This window comes from Varanus komodoensis, unplaced genomic scaffold, assembly GCF_004798865.1.
Source record: "Varanus komodoensis strain SLA01 unplaced genomic scaffold, ASM479886v1 scaffold25, whole genome shotgun sequence".
NCBI lineage: Eukaryota > Metazoa > Chordata > Lepidosauria > Squamata > Varanidae > Varanus > Varanus komodoensis.
The window spans coordinates 9,166,393-9,186,818 of NW_025335661.1; the positions used below are offsets into that span (position 1 = coordinate 9,166,393).

At 41.2% G+C, this 20,426-nt stretch overlaps 2 protein-coding genes across 5 annotated transcripts in view; one reads left to right on the forward strand and one right to left on the reverse strand.

Moving 5' to 3' along the window:
- TRIP12 (thyroid hormone receptor interactor 12) overlaps positions 1-10,439 on the reverse strand; it is a 102,412-nt gene extending 91,973 nt beyond the window's left edge. For all 4 annotated transcript variants that reach the window (XM_044432922.1, XM_044432920.1, XM_044432919.1 and 1 more), the window contains exon 1: positions 10,214-10,439. The gene's annotated coding sequence lies outside the window, so the exon portion shown is untranslated. The remainder of the gene's footprint in view (positions 1-10,213) is intronic.
- Positions 10,440-10,691: 252 nt separating this feature from the next.
- FBXO36 (F-box protein 36) overlaps positions 10,692-20,426 on the forward strand; it is a 39,774-nt gene continuing 30,039 nt past the window's right edge. Inside the window, exon 1 of the mRNA XM_044432923.1 lies at positions 10,692-10,976. Coding sequence (XP_044288858.1) covers positions 10,881-10,976 — 96 coding nt within the window. The 5' untranslated portion in view covers positions 10,692-10,880. The remainder of the gene's footprint in view (positions 10,977-20,426) is intronic.

A 20,426-nucleotide genomic window follows, 5' to 3' on the forward strand; every position in this document is an offset into this window, starting at 1 on the left:
GTTGTCCATAGTTATTAGGTGATTAATTAAGTCTTACATTTAAGTAATCACCTAGTAGCTATACACAACAAGGAGCTGCAGAAAAGAAACAAAGTACTCTGTCCTTCCTATATGTTCAGTTGCCAGAGGAGGGAGCCCCAACCTCCATGCATATTACAGACTGCATCTAAAGGTTTGCTGCTCCAAGGTGAGCCTTCAACTGGCTGGTAGAAAAATGTCCTGGCTGATTTAAGTGTTCAATATTTGTAATAATTTTTAAGTCAGAAAAGAAATTTGTCAATCTAATATAGCTAGACAAACCATAAATAGATTAGTCTTCTAACCCTAGGTGGAGAGGAGGAGTCCAGGCTCAGGTACATTTTACTGCAATGCCATAATCTTAAAACAGGAGCAAAAGTGGGTGTTCAAATGTCTTACCTAGAACATAATGGTGCATCATCTTCTCATATGCTTTCATATAAATGTATGCAGTGCCTATGTCTTTTAAATGCTATCCATCAGTTTCAACAGCAAGACTGAATACTCCACAATATAGCTTCTCTGACCTCACCACCCCTTCCTTCCACTAACCCTTTAGAGCAGACCTGGGCATTGTACGGCCCGCGGGCCACATCCGGCCTGATGGCTGACCCTGACTGGCCCGCATGAGGTCACTGGCAAATTAAAAGTCAATGCAAATATATATCGTCGTAATATAGTTGCACACAATACAACTGCACTGCTTTTATTTTGAAGGATCTGCTAAATTGAAATGAATTTATTGCTTTTCATGTAATGCTCATGTTTTTGTGAATATTCATTAAATATTCTGTGCTCCACATTTCATTGTATCATTGTAATGTTTCATTTACTGTTTTTATAGAGATATATATTGAGCAGAGCTGTAAGTGTATTGGTCCGGCCCTTAACAACTGTCAAAGTTTCTCATGTGGCCCCACAGGAAAATTAATTGCCCACCCCTGCTTTAGAGTGTAATAATGGACAATTTACTTATAAAAATACATGAGAGGGAATAAAATCTAATGTTCCAAGTAGTAGCCTATTTTATTACATCATGGTATCATCCGATATTAATAGCAAGAGTGAGTCTTTGCTGGCCAATATGGCTGGAGCGCAATTCAGATTCATTTCTGAGAGCATGCCCCCACTGCCCCACAACTTCTCTTTAGAGAGCTGCTGCCTTCTTCTTTCCTAGTCATGTCACGTGACCTTCCTATTGGCATCTCTGAACACAGGAAGAAGTAGAATATACACAGTATGGCACAGTTACCCAGAATTTTACAGCAGCGCAGTGCCTGCCTTTGTATCATAGTCCACATATTCGCATTGTGAAGGCTTCATGCTAGGAAAGCATCTATTCAGTGCTCCTCTTTACATCTCATGTATTACTACAATCATAGTCACTGGCATCATTTTTCAGAGAGGAATTCATAGGTACTAGTCTTCCCATGCCATGCCTGTCTGACAATAAGCTCAAATTTACCTTCTCTTAGAGAGCAATCCTATGGTCCTGAGCAAGTATTCCAGGAAGCACAGAGTGACTGACAAAACCCCTCCGAGGTTAGAAACTGCATTCTGACCTTGGCTCTAACATGATTTAATATCCCCAACCCCTCACAGGTACTGAAGAAAGAACCACACTGGCTACCCTCCAAGATTAGAAAAGTGACTTCAGAGGAAGAAGAGTTCCAATGGCTGCAGAGGGGAGTGGCGGGGGGGGGGGGGATTGGAGAAGCCAGTACATGAATTATTCTGAGCCTCTTACAGCTATCTTCCTTGCCTTCTGAAGCACCCTCATAAGAAAGGTTAAAAAGCCCACCTAGCAACCATCAGGAAAGACAGAGGGAAAAATAACAGGCTGCATTTTTCAGCATTATGTAGTTATTATAACAATCTACTGCAGTGCAACAAGATTGGTTTCATTATCCAACCTGCTGGAATGTAAACAAATTCAAAGAGAGGAGGAGCAAAAAAGACTGATTTGTCTTTCAGCTAAGCTGATCAAGCATCCCTACTTCTCCCTCTCCTACAGCCTGATGGAATGGCTGCTAGATGACTGTTTTAAGCCAGGTTTGGGTAACAGATGCTTGCTTTGTTGATGCTCTCTGGGGAAGTGGGGACAATTTTTCATTTTCAAAAAGAGACCTGTAGGAGACCCAAACTTATGTGAAACAATGCTATCCACATTATTAATCCTTCTTCATTCTGCGGAATGAGCAGGCTGCCACTTGCTGGGTGGAAAAAGAGGACTTTGCTTTTGCTCAGAGGCACTTTTACTATTTTACTGCTGACTTTTAGAAATATTTGGCTTTTAAGCCCAGCCATAATTTATAAACTGCTGGTCAAGTGTCCCTAGTTAATAGTGACTTTTTGCAGAAAAGTATGTTCCTCTACCAATTGAAGGTAATCTGCTTTCTATGGCAGCAGACCCTCATATTATGATTTCCCCTCACCACTTTACTCCCTTTCACTGAAATCCCCTTTCCCTCAAGTCACTAGAACAGTCTTATCATTACTCTAAATTCAGCTGCAATTAGCTAGCATGAATCTACTTTTCCACACATTGCAGATAAAAAATACACATCAATTCTTTGGGATGAAAAAAGTTTGGATTTCATAAATGTACTTGAGATATCAAATGCTAAACACCACCTGTTTTAAAGTTAATCAGAAAGTGAACATTATGCAACTTAAAATAATTAAATGATAGAAGACAATGCAAATGACTATCAGTGACGAAGGTCAGCTCCAGCTTAATCAATCAGCAAAGTATTGCTGTCATGGAAATCTGGAGAAAAAATTCTAAAATCTAATTGGTTCCCTATATCTCTGGGGCAAGCCATCTTAGCTGAACCACTTCTATGATGGCCCTAGGAAGTTAAGGATCTGGGAACTAGAAGGAAGAATATTTAGCCATAACAATGGTGATCTCTACTTATTTCATTCAATTACAGAGCAATATAGCATACTGTTCAATATGTGCTAAGCAACATACCATTTGAGAAGAGAAACAATTGTAACTGAGGCCAAGCTGTGAAAACCTAGCCTTACCACACCTGTAAAAATAGCCCAGAATAATAAGCCTAGGGGATGTCAACATAATCCAAGGTCAGAACACCCACCAAATATCTGGTGAAAGTTGGCATTACACCTATGGAACCCTTAGTTTATCCCAAGTCTTGGTCCAGCACTTAATTGAACAAGTTAAATAACATAATTATATTGAGAAGCAAGGTCTCTGTATAACACTCCCTTAATTTTACCTGGAGTCATACCGGTTGCTCAGGCAGCTCCAGTGTAATTAATAGTGTCAGATAATGACCTGGTTTGCATGTAACAGCAGCAAATCGTGGGTTTGTTAACCTTATAATTTGCCAAGTTTCTTGCCACGTGCAAGCAGTTTCCACTTCATATAAGCCATCTCCAATTGCCCAATTGTATGTTGTTGTGAGACACATGAACCCACACACTTTGGTTTGTAGATTAAACAATCCAAAGTTAACCTATGATTAGTTCTTAAGCCCAGTACATGCAAACATGGCCATAGTCATGGCTTAAACATCTTTCAGGTTTTTACTCACAATAATGAAGGTAGCATTATCACTAATATTATTCCAATCAGCAAGAGGTGGGGGCACAACTGACCACCTCTCAAAGTAGGAAAGAAGCAGACACTCTGATCTTTGACCACAGCATTTACTTTTTAACTATATCTACCAATCAGAACCTCAAGCTTCCCACCTCCCTGCACCTAGTCCAACTTTTAACCCATATAGTGCAGGAGTGAGAAGTTAATCTAGACCTACTGGTATATCTCTGGGTGATTTGCCATAGATTCGCTAGGATTTCTAATACTGTTACTTAGGCACAACAAAGTAACACCCACCAATTAAATTATACTGCTGAAATCAAGTAAGTTTTGAGTACAAAGGAATGAGTTTGTATGGAAGCACTATCAGTTCCATTCAATTCTGGTACTCAAATTCCTGTACTAATTCTTTAAGCATAAGGGTATTTCCAGAAGAAGCATTCATTGTGCATTTGCCTTGCCTCATGCAAAGAATTTTACAAGTAAACTAGACAATGCCATATTCCAGTTGTAATCCTCCCCTTATTTTCCCACCACCTTGTCTTTCTTCCAACAAATAATCCATTGGAGATGGAATAACTACTGCAATACCTTTTGACTGACAGAATTAGAGCCATCCATCTGAAAGCATTCTAGAGTATATGCCTTTTACATCAGTCTCTTGGTGCTGGACTCAGTGTTCAAGCCAAAACCAAAGTTGTTCCTACAAGTCTGACATCTGCCCACCTCTGACCTAGTGTGCCAATAATGAAAGATGGGCAATATCAATGGTCACCGGTTATATATTTGACTAGAAGTTGTGGATCCTCTACACCATATTAGGCAGAAGGGTACAACCTCCCATTCCAAAACATTTGCTGTTTTGTATCTGTGGACTCTTAGAGTTCAGGGAAAGTCACACACCAGAAAGTTTAAGATAAAATACCTGTTAAACCGAGTATTTGTCATTTCTTATTTACTGGGAAACTATATTTGATTAAATTAAAACAAGTATTATAGTCAAAGACCAATCCTGATTAGAGCTGTGCACAAATGTTAACAAGCTGATAGCCCCAGTAAATATCTATCAGAGACAATTTCAAACCTAAATAGGTAAGTAAATAATTTCTAGGCTGACTAAGCCATATTCAACAAGTTTTGCTGGAGCCAACCAGATGATTTAAAGCATTTAAAAGTAGGAAAACACTAAAGCAGCCTCTCAGGTTTGGCTGGAGATGACCAAGTCCCAAAAACTTTTCAAAACACTCCCCCAGAAAAAACCTTTCTTGTTGCTATTCCAGGATTACAAGAGGGGTAACTGTTTTAATCTGTCGCTTCTGTTTTAGTCTGCTGTATCAACTGTGAAGACTCACAGTACCAGAAAAATCTAATAGTTTACTACAGATAGAAGATTCATAGACTACAGTCTACTTCATTAGAAATATTTTCTGTAAAACCTCCTGAAACCACAAATAGGAATACACTCAGTCATCAGCAGGAAAGGCCACTAACTAGGAGTAGAGTATCTGACCAGATAAGAGATTCAGGTTCAAATTCACACTCAGATATAAATGTATTATGACACTGGACTCACCATACACAGCTTCGCCTATCTCACTGGACTGCTGAGAGTTTAAAATTGGAAGGAGGGGATGCAAGGAACAAATCAAAACACATAAAAATAATTGTCCATTAGATTTTTTTGCATTATCAGCGTTGAACCTGTTGGTTCTCCTTTGTTCTCACATGTTTTAAAAATTTGAAAACTATGGAGAAACTATCAGCCAAATGGCTAAACCCTTAGTAAGCATCAACTAGTATTAAGGGTATCACTGGTAACAACCACATATACTCAATTAGCATGAGATTATTAATTGTAAGGGATAGAGGAATGAAAGAAGCAAACTGTCAGCAGCAATTCTTTGCTATTTCATGCCCATTCAGGACCTTTTCTTTTTCTTAAATTCAAATGGTTCAAAGGAAACATTAACATACTAACATTGTCCTTAAATTTCTGCAAGTATTGGCATCACTTTTTAGAACAGGGTGAGCAACTTCAGGAGAATCTGTCAGCCATTTTCATCAGGCCATGCTTCATGGGACACCAGGTGGGCAGGGAAAATCAATGATTGAGATTCAAAAGCTAAAGGAGTCACATTTAAAGCAAGCTACACTTTAGCTTTTAAGAGTTCAACAGCACTAAAATGGTTGACTTCTCCCACAATTTCTTTGCCACCACCAAATTAATCAGTATAAACATGGGGGCCAGACTGCATGTTGCCCTGCCCCAGAATTAATACATATAAAAATTCCAGTGCAGATTAGCTTGTCTGCATAGAACTGTTTTTTTATTAATTTTCCAGAAAAAAATGCAATTCAAAATTTTCTGGAAAACCCACATCACTAACTGGGACAAAGTAACCTTAACATTTGTATAATATGCACACCATGTAAAAATCTAGCAACATTCTTACCACATCTTGATTAGAAGTTGTTATGACTAACTAGGGACTATGCAATATTGCACTAGCACATAGGCACCAGCTTGTTATCCCTTCCAAGATTAGGGCCAGGTTTTTGCCAAGTTATCACCACTATAGCTGTCTGTTCTAAAGACATGAAATTTGAGGTTTAATACTTTAATCAGTTAATCAAATGTGAATGAATAATTTACAAGATGCTTATACTCCATTTTAATAGATTTCTAATCAGTGATCAACAAAAAGAATTATCAAAATGCAAAATTAAAATTTAAAATGAAATTATAATATATACTACTATAAAATTGATGGCTGATCAATCCAGAAACATTTGCTAAGTAAAAATGCCTTCAGTAGATGCCAAATCAACTCCAGTGTCTACTTAACATCAACAAGTGAAGAATTCCACAGACACAAAATATACTGAACGCTCTACTCTGGGTGGATTCCAGACTGGGTTCAAATTCCCTGCACCCACTTATATCATGCATCTATTTTTTCATTAACACCACAACACAGTAGTTAACTGTTCATTCAAATTCTAATTCTAATAACATTAAGTGTGTAACACACCAAGGGAGTCTTGCTCAGCATGACTGGTGGCTTAAGGCAGCCTTCACCAAAGCAATGGCCTTCAGTTGGTTCAGACCATTTGCCAAAATAGGAACTGATAAGAGTTGTAGTCAAAGCATCTGAAGGCTACCAGTTTAAGAACAGGTGGCTCAAGTCTTTTGTATACTACTCTGATTTTATAGCTGTTCTATTATAACTCAGGTTTATTTGATGAGTCCTTGTGACTGTAGTCTGGCAAGAGCACCAAGAATGTTTTGACTAATATCCTAGCACAAAGAATTATAGTACTGGGGCTCCTTAGGAAGAGGAAATCCTTATGAAACTAGTTCAAGTCTGTGGTTCTGAGACACTTACTGCAAAAGTCTAAGTGTTGCCTGCCCTACACTAAATAGTTTTAGGACTCCAGCTATACTACAGTTGTACAAGTATACTAAACAGCTGCTTGATGGCAAGCATCCTGAATTTTGCTATGCATACTTCAACACAAAGTAGTTTCCTTTACCTGAGTCTTGGGGAAAGCTACCCACTTTAGAGTGTCCTTTTACTTCAAGCACAAAAGAGAAATTACAGGTGCAAGAAACTCATTTAAACTTTTTACAACCTCTTCACTGCCCCATGTCAAAATCTGGATGGCAGAAATACCTCCCAAAGCACATGGCAGAAAAGTATTCATTCTAAGCTGAATAATGCTTCCAATTCCTGGTTGCCAACATTAGATTTACACAGCAAGGTATCAAGGAACTCAAGTTACTCCCAGACCAGCAATGCTAAAGCCTGGAAAATTAACTCTATTTATTAAATTCAGGAGTTTACAGTAAACTACTGTAAATAGGCAATCACTTTGTTTCCATACTTTTCAAGTTGTTCCATATCTATCAATCATGCTCATCAAGTGGCTCATCCCCAGTACCTAACCCGGCTTCTATATTTCTTCTGTAGCTAGAGGAGAGGGCTTCTTCACTTGGAAGAACCAACCAATACATAGCAGTCTTCTAGTTAGCAATCATTCTTACTTCGTGCAGTCTTTACCTGGTATATGTGCGGACAATGGAGGCAAAGGAAACCTTAAGGATAAGCAGCATAAAACATTCAAAATACAGAAAGTGGATTAACACCTGTTGGCTCATAGTATCCTTGTATAACATGACGGTGCAAGGGACCAAGTACTTGCTATTCCTTATCCCTCAGAAACTACAACAGGGAAAGGAATCAAGCAACTGAAAGGAAAAATAGATTTATGTTATAAGCAGGTGCAAAAAATGAAGAAAGCAACTGATTAAGATTTTTAAAATTATGCTTAAGAAATAGCACAGAATAACAGCCTAATTATAACCAGAAGGAAGTCCCTCTGGTTTCAAATGGAACATACTCCCAAAGGCACAGAATTGCAGCTTTAATTTATCAATGCTGAGTACAGTGATAATTTAGCTATGCCTTTAAAGGATGGCATGCAGTTATATTAACTAAAGGTTCTGAAGTAAACTGATGGCTTGAATATATAGTGTGTTTAAGATACAATATCTAAAAGCTCTAAATTTAAATAATTTCAAATTCCTGAAATTATTGGTTGCCTTCCCTCAGAAGTATGATACTCATTAAAAAGAGTATCATACAATAAGAGCAAATGTTGAAAATGCAATTGTGTCAAATAATAAACCAACAACTGCTGTCCTCTAGTTCTCAAGACAACATTTTGTTAACATCTGTTTATATGATACATATAACAGTAGGGAAAACAAGCTTTACCAAGCCTTGTTTTGAGGACAACTTTTTGAAAATAGTTTGCTGTTTAAAATTTCTCCCCTTTACTGCAAATTTAGTTCCATTTGCCTTTAATCCTCAAAACTAAAAAAAGTGAGAGCTAGACATTGTCACAAGAGCCAATATCTACATGAAGTCATAGTTAGGAAATTTATTTTGTCAAAAAAGGAAGGGATGTGGCCTCAGATCTATACTCCTCTTGATGAACAGGCCTAAACATAGGAAGAAAACAACTGCTTACATTAAGAAAAACCAAAGTAAATTTATTAGAACATGGCTGTATTATTAAAACCGATCCTGAAATTTAACTGAAAGAATCCTAGAAACAATTCTAAAATGCATGCCAGGCATTGAATATATTAGACAAATGCCAAGCTCTTAATTCTTTCCTCTGTAAATGCGACATAGTCAGGCCTCGAATGTAGGCCTCTATAATACAGACAGGACCTTTGTTCCATACATCGATGTTTTCCCCTAAAGCCCTTGATAAAACTTTCCAGTCTCTCCGCCCTAATGTTTCCTTGTTCCTAATCTAAACTTTTTCAAATTCCTGATGCCTTTAAACCCCTACTGCGAAGAATGCCCCCACCGAATAACACTGGCCATTAGGAGGAAGGAACAATAAAAGTTGTACAGCAGGCAGCTCGGCCTGCGAGGCTGGAAAAGCCCCGAGATCAGTTTGAATGTTAGCCCCGTACTAGTCGGCAGATATTCAAAAGCTATCATGCGGGAAAGGTACGGATGGGAAAAAGAGAAGAATGCAAATATCTAAATACGACGCGTTATGCAAACAAGCCTCAAGCTAGGCTACTTTCTTCTCGAAGGCACAAGCAGCATAACCCAGCTCTAAAATTACAGGGGTGAAAAACATTCAGCTCCGGTTTTGCGATTCAGTACCGAAAGGGACTAGATTAAGTAGTACCTGTTTTCTGCTTAGTAGAGTACGATTTCGCCGTGCCTCGGGCACCAAAAGCCCGGCCAATATGGAGGCTACTGATCATTTAGCATTTTTTTATTGTTGTCGTTGTTTGGCTACAGAGAACAGTTTTCTTTTCTCCCCCAAGTGTATTCAAGAGGGTTCAATTGAACCTTCAAAGGGTAAAGAAACCCCATAAAATAAAGCCCAGAGGAAATAGTGGCTAGTGAAAAGGTTAGGGAGATTCTAAGTGGGGCCGAACACAAATCGGGTGCAGTGTCAACACTGACACTATCCTTTTGTATTTAGAAGCCACACAAATCAGAAAGCAAATCTTAACCGGGGGGGGGGGGGGGTAGACGGTAGGCCCAAACCGCAAAGGGGAGGGTAGTAATAGTCTATGCATTCTATACTACTGTGAACTTCAGCATATAAATACGAGGTTCAGATTCACCCCATTAAACAGCTAGGGTTTGCAAGAGAGGGAGGAGAAAAGGATGGAAGGGCTGAATCACGATAAGCTTCAAGCAGCCGTCTGGCCATTTTGTCAGCTCCATTTCTTCCACCCTAGCTTCTCTTCCACCAGTCTTTCTTATGAGGAAAACCCTTGTATTTACCACTCCCCACCCCAATAAAAAGAGCCTTCTTTTAGAGGCAGTACTTCCTTAAGCCTATGAAAGGCCTCAAGCCAACAGTCACCTTCCCCACCTCCCGGCCCAGGACTTCCTCACCACAAATCTCTTCTGTCATGTTCTACAGAACAGCCCCTTCCTCCCCACCTTACCCCAAATCCCCTATTTTTGACCCCAGCGAGGAAGGAAAAGAAAAACAACACAAGAGAGGCTTCTTACTCCCACAGAAACCTTCACATAGAAAAACAAGCCACCCCCACCGCCCCCCATATTCTCACAGTACCTAGTTTGTCCCGACGCGGCCTCCGCGAAAGCGCTCCGCGCCTCCCTGATGGCTCTGGCTCTTTTTCTGCCCTGCCGGTGCCTCTTCCCTTCAATTATCAGCTGAAGCCGCACCACCGACCAGTGCGCCGTCTACCTCCGCTACCGTACCCCCTCCAGCGGCGTAGGGGGAGGCCGGGGACTACTTTACCCCCAAAGGGGCCCGCGGGCCCCCGCTCTCCCCCCCCCTCGCCAGCAGCGGGTGTTCTCCTCCTGCCCGCCTTCTCGCTCCCTGCCGCGGAGCCGGCAGCCCCCTCCCCTCCCCTCCCTCAAGGATCGGCAGCCGTTCTATCCTTTCCGTCCCCCTCCGCTTGTCTCAGACGTTCCTTGGCTGAAAAAAAGGTATCCCTCCGCTGGGGTCGTCACCCTCGGGGTGCGCGCAAGCGTTGTCCCCCCTCGGGGTCAGCGAAACCACAAGTGGCGCCCCCGTTGGCGGTTTTGCGTCCCTCCCCTCCTCAACCGTGGCGATTCCAGGGAGCTCTTCCCATCGTTGCGGTGGCAAAGCTCCTTCGACTCCAGGCACGGAAAGATAGTCGTCTCCTTTAAGAGGGGGGGCCGGGCTTCCAGTGACCTCTCCGTACGCCCGCCTCTTCCTGGTTGCCACAGCAACTAGCTCCTGGCGTCCTAAAATGGCGTCTCTCCTCGCAGGTACTTTGTTCGAGGCGCGAGGACAGGCCCCAGCGCCTAGTAAGGATTTCTACCAGCTCATGGTTACAAGGAAGGAAGTGAGTAAACTCTCTCGTCCGTTCTCCCCATGGGGCTTGATAGATATTTCTGTAATGTCACCAGTCCTGCCTGGCCCGGCGCGGCGCGTGACGAGGAGGGGGCGGCGGCGGCAGGATGAGTGATGTATAACGGATAGTGTGTCGACGATAGGAAAGAGAAGGGTATTAGTTACTTCGCGTGAGGGTACGCTAGATGGGTGTAAGAAAAGAAGCGATGGGTGAAATTTCTTTCTCTCCTCGTTCAAGGGAAAGGCTTGATTCAGTAAAGGAGTAAGATAGTTATTCTTTGGAAGTCAAGTACTTAAGACCGTGGTGCTGCACTTCTGTTCTGAAAAGTTTTTGGACTGAGTCTCAGTTCCTCCATAAACCATTTCCTTGATGTTGGCACGTACTCAAAATGTGGCAAAGACGTACTCTACATATTCCACTACACACTCTTCTGTATTGTTGTTACCTAACTTGAACCAGGATTGAAATATATCATAAGGTTAAGGACTAATGAAAACTGTTTAATTAGGAATCTTTTATTTCCTTCCTGTATAGTATCAAATGAATAAAGATGAGATAGAATATTTATTTATTGTTTCATATCTAGGCAGATTTCTAATGAGGTGTAAAACCAGATTGGCATGAATAGCCTGTCTTTAAGGAGAAGTAAAATTCTTATTTTCTTCTAAATATTTATACAAAAATAGAGTGATCAAAGGTTTGAGGGCACAGATTATTTTTATGTGAAAACAAACCCTGTCGGAATGGAAGACTGCAATAAAAGCTGGAAAGCTGGGTTTACGATGGGTTTGTGGACGAGGTGTAACACCTGACTTCACACCTGACTGGTGTGAAGGTTGCAGGTATTACATGCTGGTGTGGCATCAGTGGTTGTGGTCCATGTTGGTACCAGTGATGTGGGAAAATGTAGTTATAAGGTCTGAGAAGCCAAATTACATTCCTAGGTAGAAGGTTGAAATCCATAATCTCCTAGGTAGCTTTCTCTGAAATACTACCGGTTTCACACCTAGGGCCAGCTAAGCAGGCAGAGCTGAGGAGTTTCAATGTTTGAATGAGACGGTGGGCTTCCTCACAGAGGAGGGCTTCACATTTGTTGGGTATGGAGGAACATTTTGGGACAAGTTAGGCCTGTATAGGATGGACAGGCTCCACTTAAAGCAGAATGAAACCAGATTGCTGGCATGTAACATAAAAAAGGTGGTAGAGCAGCTTTTAAACTGAACCTTAAATGTTTAAACTGAAAAACTGGAGTTGGGAAGCATCTGGTTTCGGTCAAAGCATCTCTAGTGAATGAAAGGAAGGAAGTTTCAGATTGCCCAAGTGTAGGAGGGGAGGGAGGAAGTAATGAGGTAACCACTTGGAGAGGACAATGTGCCAGAACAATGGTTACACCCAGCCAGAGGGGACACTGTGGTTAGGTATTCCTATGCAAATACTGGAAGCCTTAGGGTCAAAATGGGAAAGCTGAAGTACCTGGTGATAAAGGAGACCATAGATATGGTAGGCATTACTGAAACCTGGTGGAATAGAAATAACCTATTTATTTATTTATTATTATTTATTAAATGGGACACAGTCATCTCTGGATATAAACTGTAAAGGAAAGACAGGGAGGGGCATACTGTAGGAGGTGTTTCCCCTCTTATGTTAACGAGGGCACAGAGTCCAGCAGACTTGATAATCTATCTAAAGTGTGAAGACTCCTCCACAGAAGCACTATGAGTGAAAATTCCTGGCTCCAAAATTAACTTAGTCATAGGAATATGCTATCTTCCCCCAGACCAGAATGCTCACAGGGTGATCCTGAGATGAGAAATGAAATCAAGGAGGCCTCCAACCAAGGCAATACTATAATAATGAGAACTTCAGCTATCCATACATTGACTTGATAAATGTATGTTTCATTTTTGACAGAGAGATTAAATTTCTCAATGCCATAAATGACTGTGCCCTTGGACAGCTGGTCATGGAACCAACCATAGGGGAGGTAATCTCTAGGTAGAGTTGCCCAGGACAGTACAGGATGTAAATGCTGTTGAGTGATTAGGTAACAGCTGGTTTCAGGTTTAATATACAGTTAGGTGGAAGAAGGTCAAACACAGTAGCATTTGACTTCAAAAGGGGACACATCTCAAGAATGAAGGAGCTGGTAAAGAAGAAGCAGAAGAACAGGATCAAGAAGTCTAAACCATTTCAAAGCACTTAGAAATTACACAAAAACACTGTAATAGAGGCACAGATAATATGAATACCACAAGTGAAGAAAGGTAGGACAGAGTCCAGGAAATCATCTGCGTGGGTAACACATGGACTCAAGCTATTAGAGAGAAGTAAGCTTCCTTCAAAAAATGCAAGTCTTGTCCAAATGAAAAGAACAGATGAGACCACAAGCTTGCACAAGGGAGATGCAAGCAGAGCATCAGAATATCAAAGAAACAGTTTCAGGAACATATTGCTAACAATATCAAGGCCTACAATAAAGATTACTTTCAATATATCAAAAGAAAGTAAGTGGCTAAGGAAGCAGTTGGGATGCAAGGGGCACAGTGGTTTAAACTGCTGTGCTGCTGGGGTGGTCGATCGAAAGGTCACTGGTTTGAATCTGCACAACAGGGTGAGTTCCTGTTGCTCCATCCCAGCTCCTGCCAACCTTGCAGTTCATGTGGATTCGAATCGCCCTGTTGAGCGTAGCAGGTTGGCAGCAAAATCATTAAAATGATGCATGCAAGCTGCTTGTGTGTCAAATCCAATGCATGCGTACTTCATCTGTGCTGGTTATGATGGCGATGCTCAGCTTGTGGCGATGCTCAGCTTGTGACTGGTCATGTGGTCGCGTGCTGAGTGCTTACTGAGGGCAGCGACCATTATGTTTCGTTACACAACTGATGTGTGTGGGTGTATGCACAGTGATTGACTACGTGTGAAAGGTAAATAATTTCATGAGTTCTGGCACCATTTTTCTTACCAAAAAAAGCACTGGATGGGACAATCCAGTAGACTTTGTGTAGTTGGACTTCCAAAAGGCTTTTGATAAAGTCCCTTATCAAAGACTCCTAAGCAAACTAAACAGTCATGAAATAAAGAAGGGGGTCCTCTTACAGATCACTAACTGGTTAAAGTACAGAAGAGAGAGGCTGGGAATAAATGGCACTTTATTGGTTCTGTGTTAGGAGGAATACTTTTCAACCTATTCATGAATAATCTTGGAGTAGATATTGAAGTGGCCAAGTTTACTGATGATACTAAATTTTTTAGGAATGTTAAAACCGAAAGAGGATTGTGAGGAGCTCCAAGCTGGGAGAGTGCACATCAAAATGGCAAATGCAATTTAATATAAGCAAGTGTAGACTAATGCATGTTGGGGCAAAAAATCCCAGCTTCAAGGATACATTGATGGCATCTGAACTAGCAGTGACTGAGCAAGAAAGGGATCTGGGGTAATGGACAGCTTGATGAAAATGCCTGCCCAATGCACAGCCACTGTGAAGAATTCAAACTCTGTGTCAGGCACAATTAGGAATAAAATAGACAATAGAACTGCCATAGAAGCAGAAGATGTCTTAGTTCTTACTTACATATCTTTGGTGCAACCGCACTTGGAATATTGTGTTCAATTCTGGTTGCCTTATCTAAAAAAGGGCATTATTGAGTTGAGAAAAGTACAGAGAAGGGCAACAAAAATGATCAGAGGACTGGAGTGGCTCCCCTATGAGGAGCAGGTACAACAACTGGGACTGTTTAGCTTAGAAAAAAGGTGACTAAGGGGAGACAAGAGAGAGCTGTTTATGCATGGTGTGAAGAATGTAGAGGGGAGACATTTAGCTTGCTCTCCCATAACACTCAAACCTAGGTCATCTCATGAAGCTGATTGGTGGAAGGTTTAGGATAGATAAAAGGAAGTTGTTCTTCCTGCAGTATAGTTAAACTATGGAATTCACTGCCATGGAAAATGATAATGGCTGCCAATCTGGATGGGTTTAAAAAGGGGTTGGACAGATTTATGAGGAAGGATGCTTTCAATGGCTACCAGTCTTGCTGACTGTGGAGTGCCTCCTGTACCAGAGGTGCCGTGCCTACTGAGAAGCTTGAGCAGGAGGTCTTGTACACATTCTGCTTGAGGGATCCTGTGGGCAGGGATTTAGTACCATGTGTACAGACTGCTAGATTAGATGGATCGTTGTTCTGATCCAGTGTGGCTTTTCCTATGTTCTTGATAAGTACACAGCCCCCCAAAAAATAAATGTTGCCATTCGCATTAGTATTTAACTCTTTGCACCATGGCATCTTTACAAACATATTACTTTGAAAGCCAGTTCAATGTGTGTGATAACTTCCCATGTGAATGTGTTTTAAGATTAAGATATAAGAGAGCATGTGCTGAAGCATCAATTCGTGGTGGCATATTGAATATCATCACAGGCAGGAGCATATGTGTTGAAATATCAGTGTTTGCGCATTAAGACATTTTGCAAAATTATTGCTAGTTGTATATCTAATAAGCATATTGATAAATTGTCAAAATATGATAAATATGATTGTGAATGTTTTGTTTGTGGTAATGGACTTGTTACATTAGAAGTAATTCATCCTCATGCTCTACATCACTTCTGTGTCTGCAGTCTGAGGGCTACTCAGAAGTAAGCTGTGGTGAATTTAACAGGACATATTTCCCAATTCCCCTTCAAGGATCAATGCCTTGTCATGTCGAAGGGGCTTGTGTAGCTCAATGAAACTATGAGCTATGCCGTGCAGGGGCATCCAAGACAGAAAAGTCATAGCAGAGAGCTCTGACAAAAGCTGATCCACTGGAGAAGGAAATGGCAACCCACTCCAGTATCCTTGCCATGAAAACCCCATGGACAGTACCAAAAGGCAAAAAGATATGACGCCGGAGGATGAGCCCCTCAGGTCAAAAGGTGTCCAATGTGCTACTGGGAAGAACAGAGGGCTAGTACTAGTAGCACCAGAAGAATGAAGCAAATGGGTCAAAGCCAAAAGGACACTCAGTTGCAGATGTATCTGGTGGTGAAAGGAGAGTTCGATGCTGTAAAAAACTATACTGCATAGAAACCTGGAATGTCAGATATATGAATCAAGGTAACCTGGACAAGGTCAAACATGAGAAGACAAGACTGAACATTGACATCTTAGGAATCAGTGAACTAAAACGGACAGGAATGGGTGAATTTAATTCAGATGACCATCAGGTATACTACTGCGGGCAAGAATCCCTCAGAAGAAATGGAGTAGCCTTCATAGTCAATAAAAGAGTAGGAAAAGCAGTACTGGGATACAATCTTCAAAATGACAGAATGATCTCAATTTGAATCCAAGGCAAACCATTCAACATCACAATAATCCAAGTCTACACCCCAACCATTGGTGTTGAAGAGGCTGAAATTGACCAGTTCTATGAAGGCCTACAACACCTTCTAGAAATAACACCAAAAATGATGTCCGTATCATCATGGGGGATTGGAATGCTAAAGTAGGAAGCCAAAAGATAACCGGAATAACAGGCAAGTTTGGCCTTGAGTACAAAATGAAGCAGGGCACAGGCTGGAAGAATTTTGTCAAGAGAATATGATGGTCAGAGCAAACACTCTTTTCCAACAACCCAAGAGACGACTCTACACATGGACATCACCAGACGGTCATCACAGAAATCAGATTGTCTATGTGCTGTGTAGCCAAAGATGGAGAAGCTCCATACAGTCAGTAAAAACTAGACCAGGAGCTGACTGTGGCCCAGATCATGAGCTTCTGGTTGCAAAATTTAGGCTTAAATTGAAGAAAGTAGGGAAAAGCACTAGGCCACTCAGGTATGACCTAAATTACATTCCTGATGAATATACAGTAGAGGTGACAAATAGATTTAAGGAATTAGATCTGATAGACAGAGTGCCTGAAGAACTATGGACGGAGGTTCACAAGGTTGTAAAAGAGGTAGCAATTAAAACCATCCCAAAGAAGAAGAAATGCAAGAAAGCAAAAAGGCTGTCTGAGGAAGCTTTACAAATAGCTGAGGAAAGAAGGGAAGCGAAAGGCAAGGGAGAAAGAGAACGATACACCCAACTGAATGCAGAATTCCAGAGAATAGCTAGAAGAGCTAAGAATGCCTTCTTAAATGAACAGTGCAAAGAAATAGAAGAAAACAATAGAATAGGGAGGACCAGAGATCTCTTCAAAAAAATTGGAGATATGAAGGGAACGTTTCATGCAAAGATGGGCATGATAAAGGACCAGAATAGCAGGGACCTAATAGAGGCAGAAGAGATTAAGAAGAGGTGACAAGATTACACAGAAGAACTATACATGAAAGAGCTTAACGTCCATCACTGACCACAAGCCAGACATCCTGGAATGTGAAGTCAAAAGGGCCTTAGGAGGTCTGAGCAACAACAAAGCTAGTGGAGGAGACAGTATTCCAGCTGAGCTGTTCAAAATCTTAAAAGATGCAGTAAAAGTGCTACACTCAATATGCCAGCAAACTTGGAAAACTCAGCAGTGGCCTCAGGATTGGAAAAGGTCAGTTTACATTCTGATCCCAAAGAAGGGCAGTGCCAAAGAATGTTCAAACTACCACACCATTGCACTCATTTCATGTGCTAGCAAAGTTATGCTTAAAATCCTACAAGCTAGGCTCCAGCAGTATGTGGACCGAGAACTACCAGAAGTACAGGCAGGGTTTCGAAGAGGCAGAGGAACTAGAGATTAAATTGCCAACATAAGTTGGACCATGGAGAAAGCTAGGGAGTTCCAGAAAAAAATCTACTTTTGCTTAATTGATTATGCCAAAGCCTTTGAATATCAACAACCTCAGATATGCAGATGATACCACTCTAATGGCAGAAAGTGAAGAGGAACTAAAGAGTCTCTTGATGCGGGTGAAAGAGGAGAGAACAAAAGTTGGCTTGAAACTCAACATTAAGAAAACTAAGATCATGGCATCCGGTCCTCTCACTTTCTGGCAAAAAGATGGGGAAGAAATGGAGGTAGTGCCAGATTTTATTTTCCTGGGCTCCAAGATCAGCGCAGATGGGGACTGCAGCCAAGAAATTAAAAGACGCTTGCTCCTTGGGAGGAAAGCTATGGCAAATCTGGACAGCATACTGAAAAGCAGAGACATCACCCTGCCAACAAAAGTGCGTATAGTCAAGGCTATGGTTTTCCCAGTTGCAATGTATGGCTGTGAAAGCTGGACCATAAGGAAGGCTGAGCGCTGAAGAATTGAGGCCTTTGAATTGTGATGCTGGAGACTGCAAGGTGGTCAAACCAGTCAGTCCTAGAGGAGATCAACCCTGACTGCTCTTTAGAAGGCCAGATTCTTAAGATGAAATTCTAATACTTTGCCACCTAATGTGAAGGAAGAACTCACTGGAGAAGAGGATAATGCTGGGAACAATTGGGGGCAAAAGAAGAAGGGGATGGCAGAGGATGAGGTGGCTAGATGGAGTCACTGAAGCAGTTGGTGTGAGCTTAAGTGGACTTCGGGGGATGGTGGAGGACAGGAAGGCCTGGAGGAATGTTGTCCAGTGGGTCGCGATGGGTCGGACATGACTTTGCAACTAACAACAACTACAACAACAGTTTCCCAATTATGCTTAAGATTGGGCACTAACTATTGTAAAAAGTGGTCTATAGATTTCCAGCACTCAAATGTCTCTTTTGGTAGATGCATGTTTTCTGTCTCCCAGTAAGTTTGTTTCTCCTCATTCTTACTCCAAATACAAAAAGAAAAAGCAACTTAGTTTCCAAGGTTCACATCTGATTGTAAGCCTAGTGAATATGGTGGGCTCACTGAAGTTTTTTAGGCAGAAAAAGTCAAATTGACTTGTTCAAGGTTATATTGCCCTGAATGAGCTCCAACAAAGAATATTTTTTCCATTGAAACATTATTCAATGGAATGTATTTCCTCTGCTGAACTGGAATGTACTGATCTGTTCAAAAGCATGGTACAAATATAGTTCCTAGTTGCTTTGAGAACATGCTCAATTCTCCACATTGAATTGGAGGGAGCCACATGTGTGCGTGGCCTATTCTGTCAAACTTGACAGTACCAGCCGCTTCCTGGATAACTAGAGATTCACAGATCTGTTAACTAAGAAATATATCTTAATTGTGTTGGAGAATCAATACATATTTGTGAAACTGACACTTGCACAGGACTTAATGCAGTTGTGTTATAAATGAGATTAGCCTTCATTTACAGGGATTGCAGCAAAAGTGCTTATACTGCAGGGTACATAAATAGTACTGGTGACTTAATTTTACTAGTAACTTGGGAGGCAAGATTATATTGCCCCCTCTAATACTCATGGAGTTGCAGAATGTAATGATATATGTGAGTTTCTGCTATTCAGCTCCTTCAGAAATGATATCTGGGGAAGGATGCTTAAATTATGTAAAATAAACATGTGCCTTTCTTAACTGTTGAGATAAATGCTTACTTTAGAATTTTCTAGCCTTTTGTTTATATCTTGGTTCTGACTTTCGGCAGAATGATTCAATACTTGTTTCAACCAACCTCCACCTCAGGGCAACCTGAGTATCCTGGGTGCTTAATATAAATTCTTCTGACTTCTTCAGATTGTGTGCCAAATCAGCCTATCCCAACCTGTGGTTTTACCACACCTGTTGCTGTCTTCCTTTAGCAAAGAAGTTCTGAATTCTCTGCTAATTTGGATGTAGTGGTAGATACTGTTCTGTATTACATATATATCCTCAATGTCAGGGGAGTTTGCCCAGCAGTTTGTTAGAGAACATGACAATAGCACAATATTTCTCTGGCCTGTCACAAATACAGTGTTTTGTCCTTGTTCACTCCACCCACCTTCAAATTTTAAAATTAATTTTTGGGATTCTGGCTGGGCATGCTTGCTCTTGATTCTCTCCCTAGGAGACTGCAAGAGCTCAAGGATGATCCATTTCAGATCCCCTCTGCCTTAGAGCAATGGTTGACCTGGCCTGTGGTAGCATTGGAGCAGGCCACTGTGGTATTCAGTGTTGTGGCAGAATATTCCTTGCACAGCGGAGCACCAAAGCCACTAGGTTTACTCTAGTCAAGAGCTCCACACATGCAGTTTATATTGCCTAACAGTGATACATTTCCTATAAGAAATTGCTATTTGGCATTGTATATTGCAGGCATGGGACCTCTGATCTATCTGGAACCATAACAGTGTAGGACTGATAATGCCTTCCTATCCACCACTCTAGTTGGCCAACCCACAGTAAGTCCATTGAGCTTTCTTCAGAGTAAATGACATATCTGCTTGCTACCTTGTTAAAGCAGTGTAGTGGAGCTTTCAGACTCAAATATGTGTGAGTATGTTGGCACTGTTGGCAAGAGAGAAATGGTAGAGTTACATGGTTTCTTAATCCAGTACTATATTGTTTATACATCTTGCTTAATCTGAAATACTGTTGCAATGTTGCAA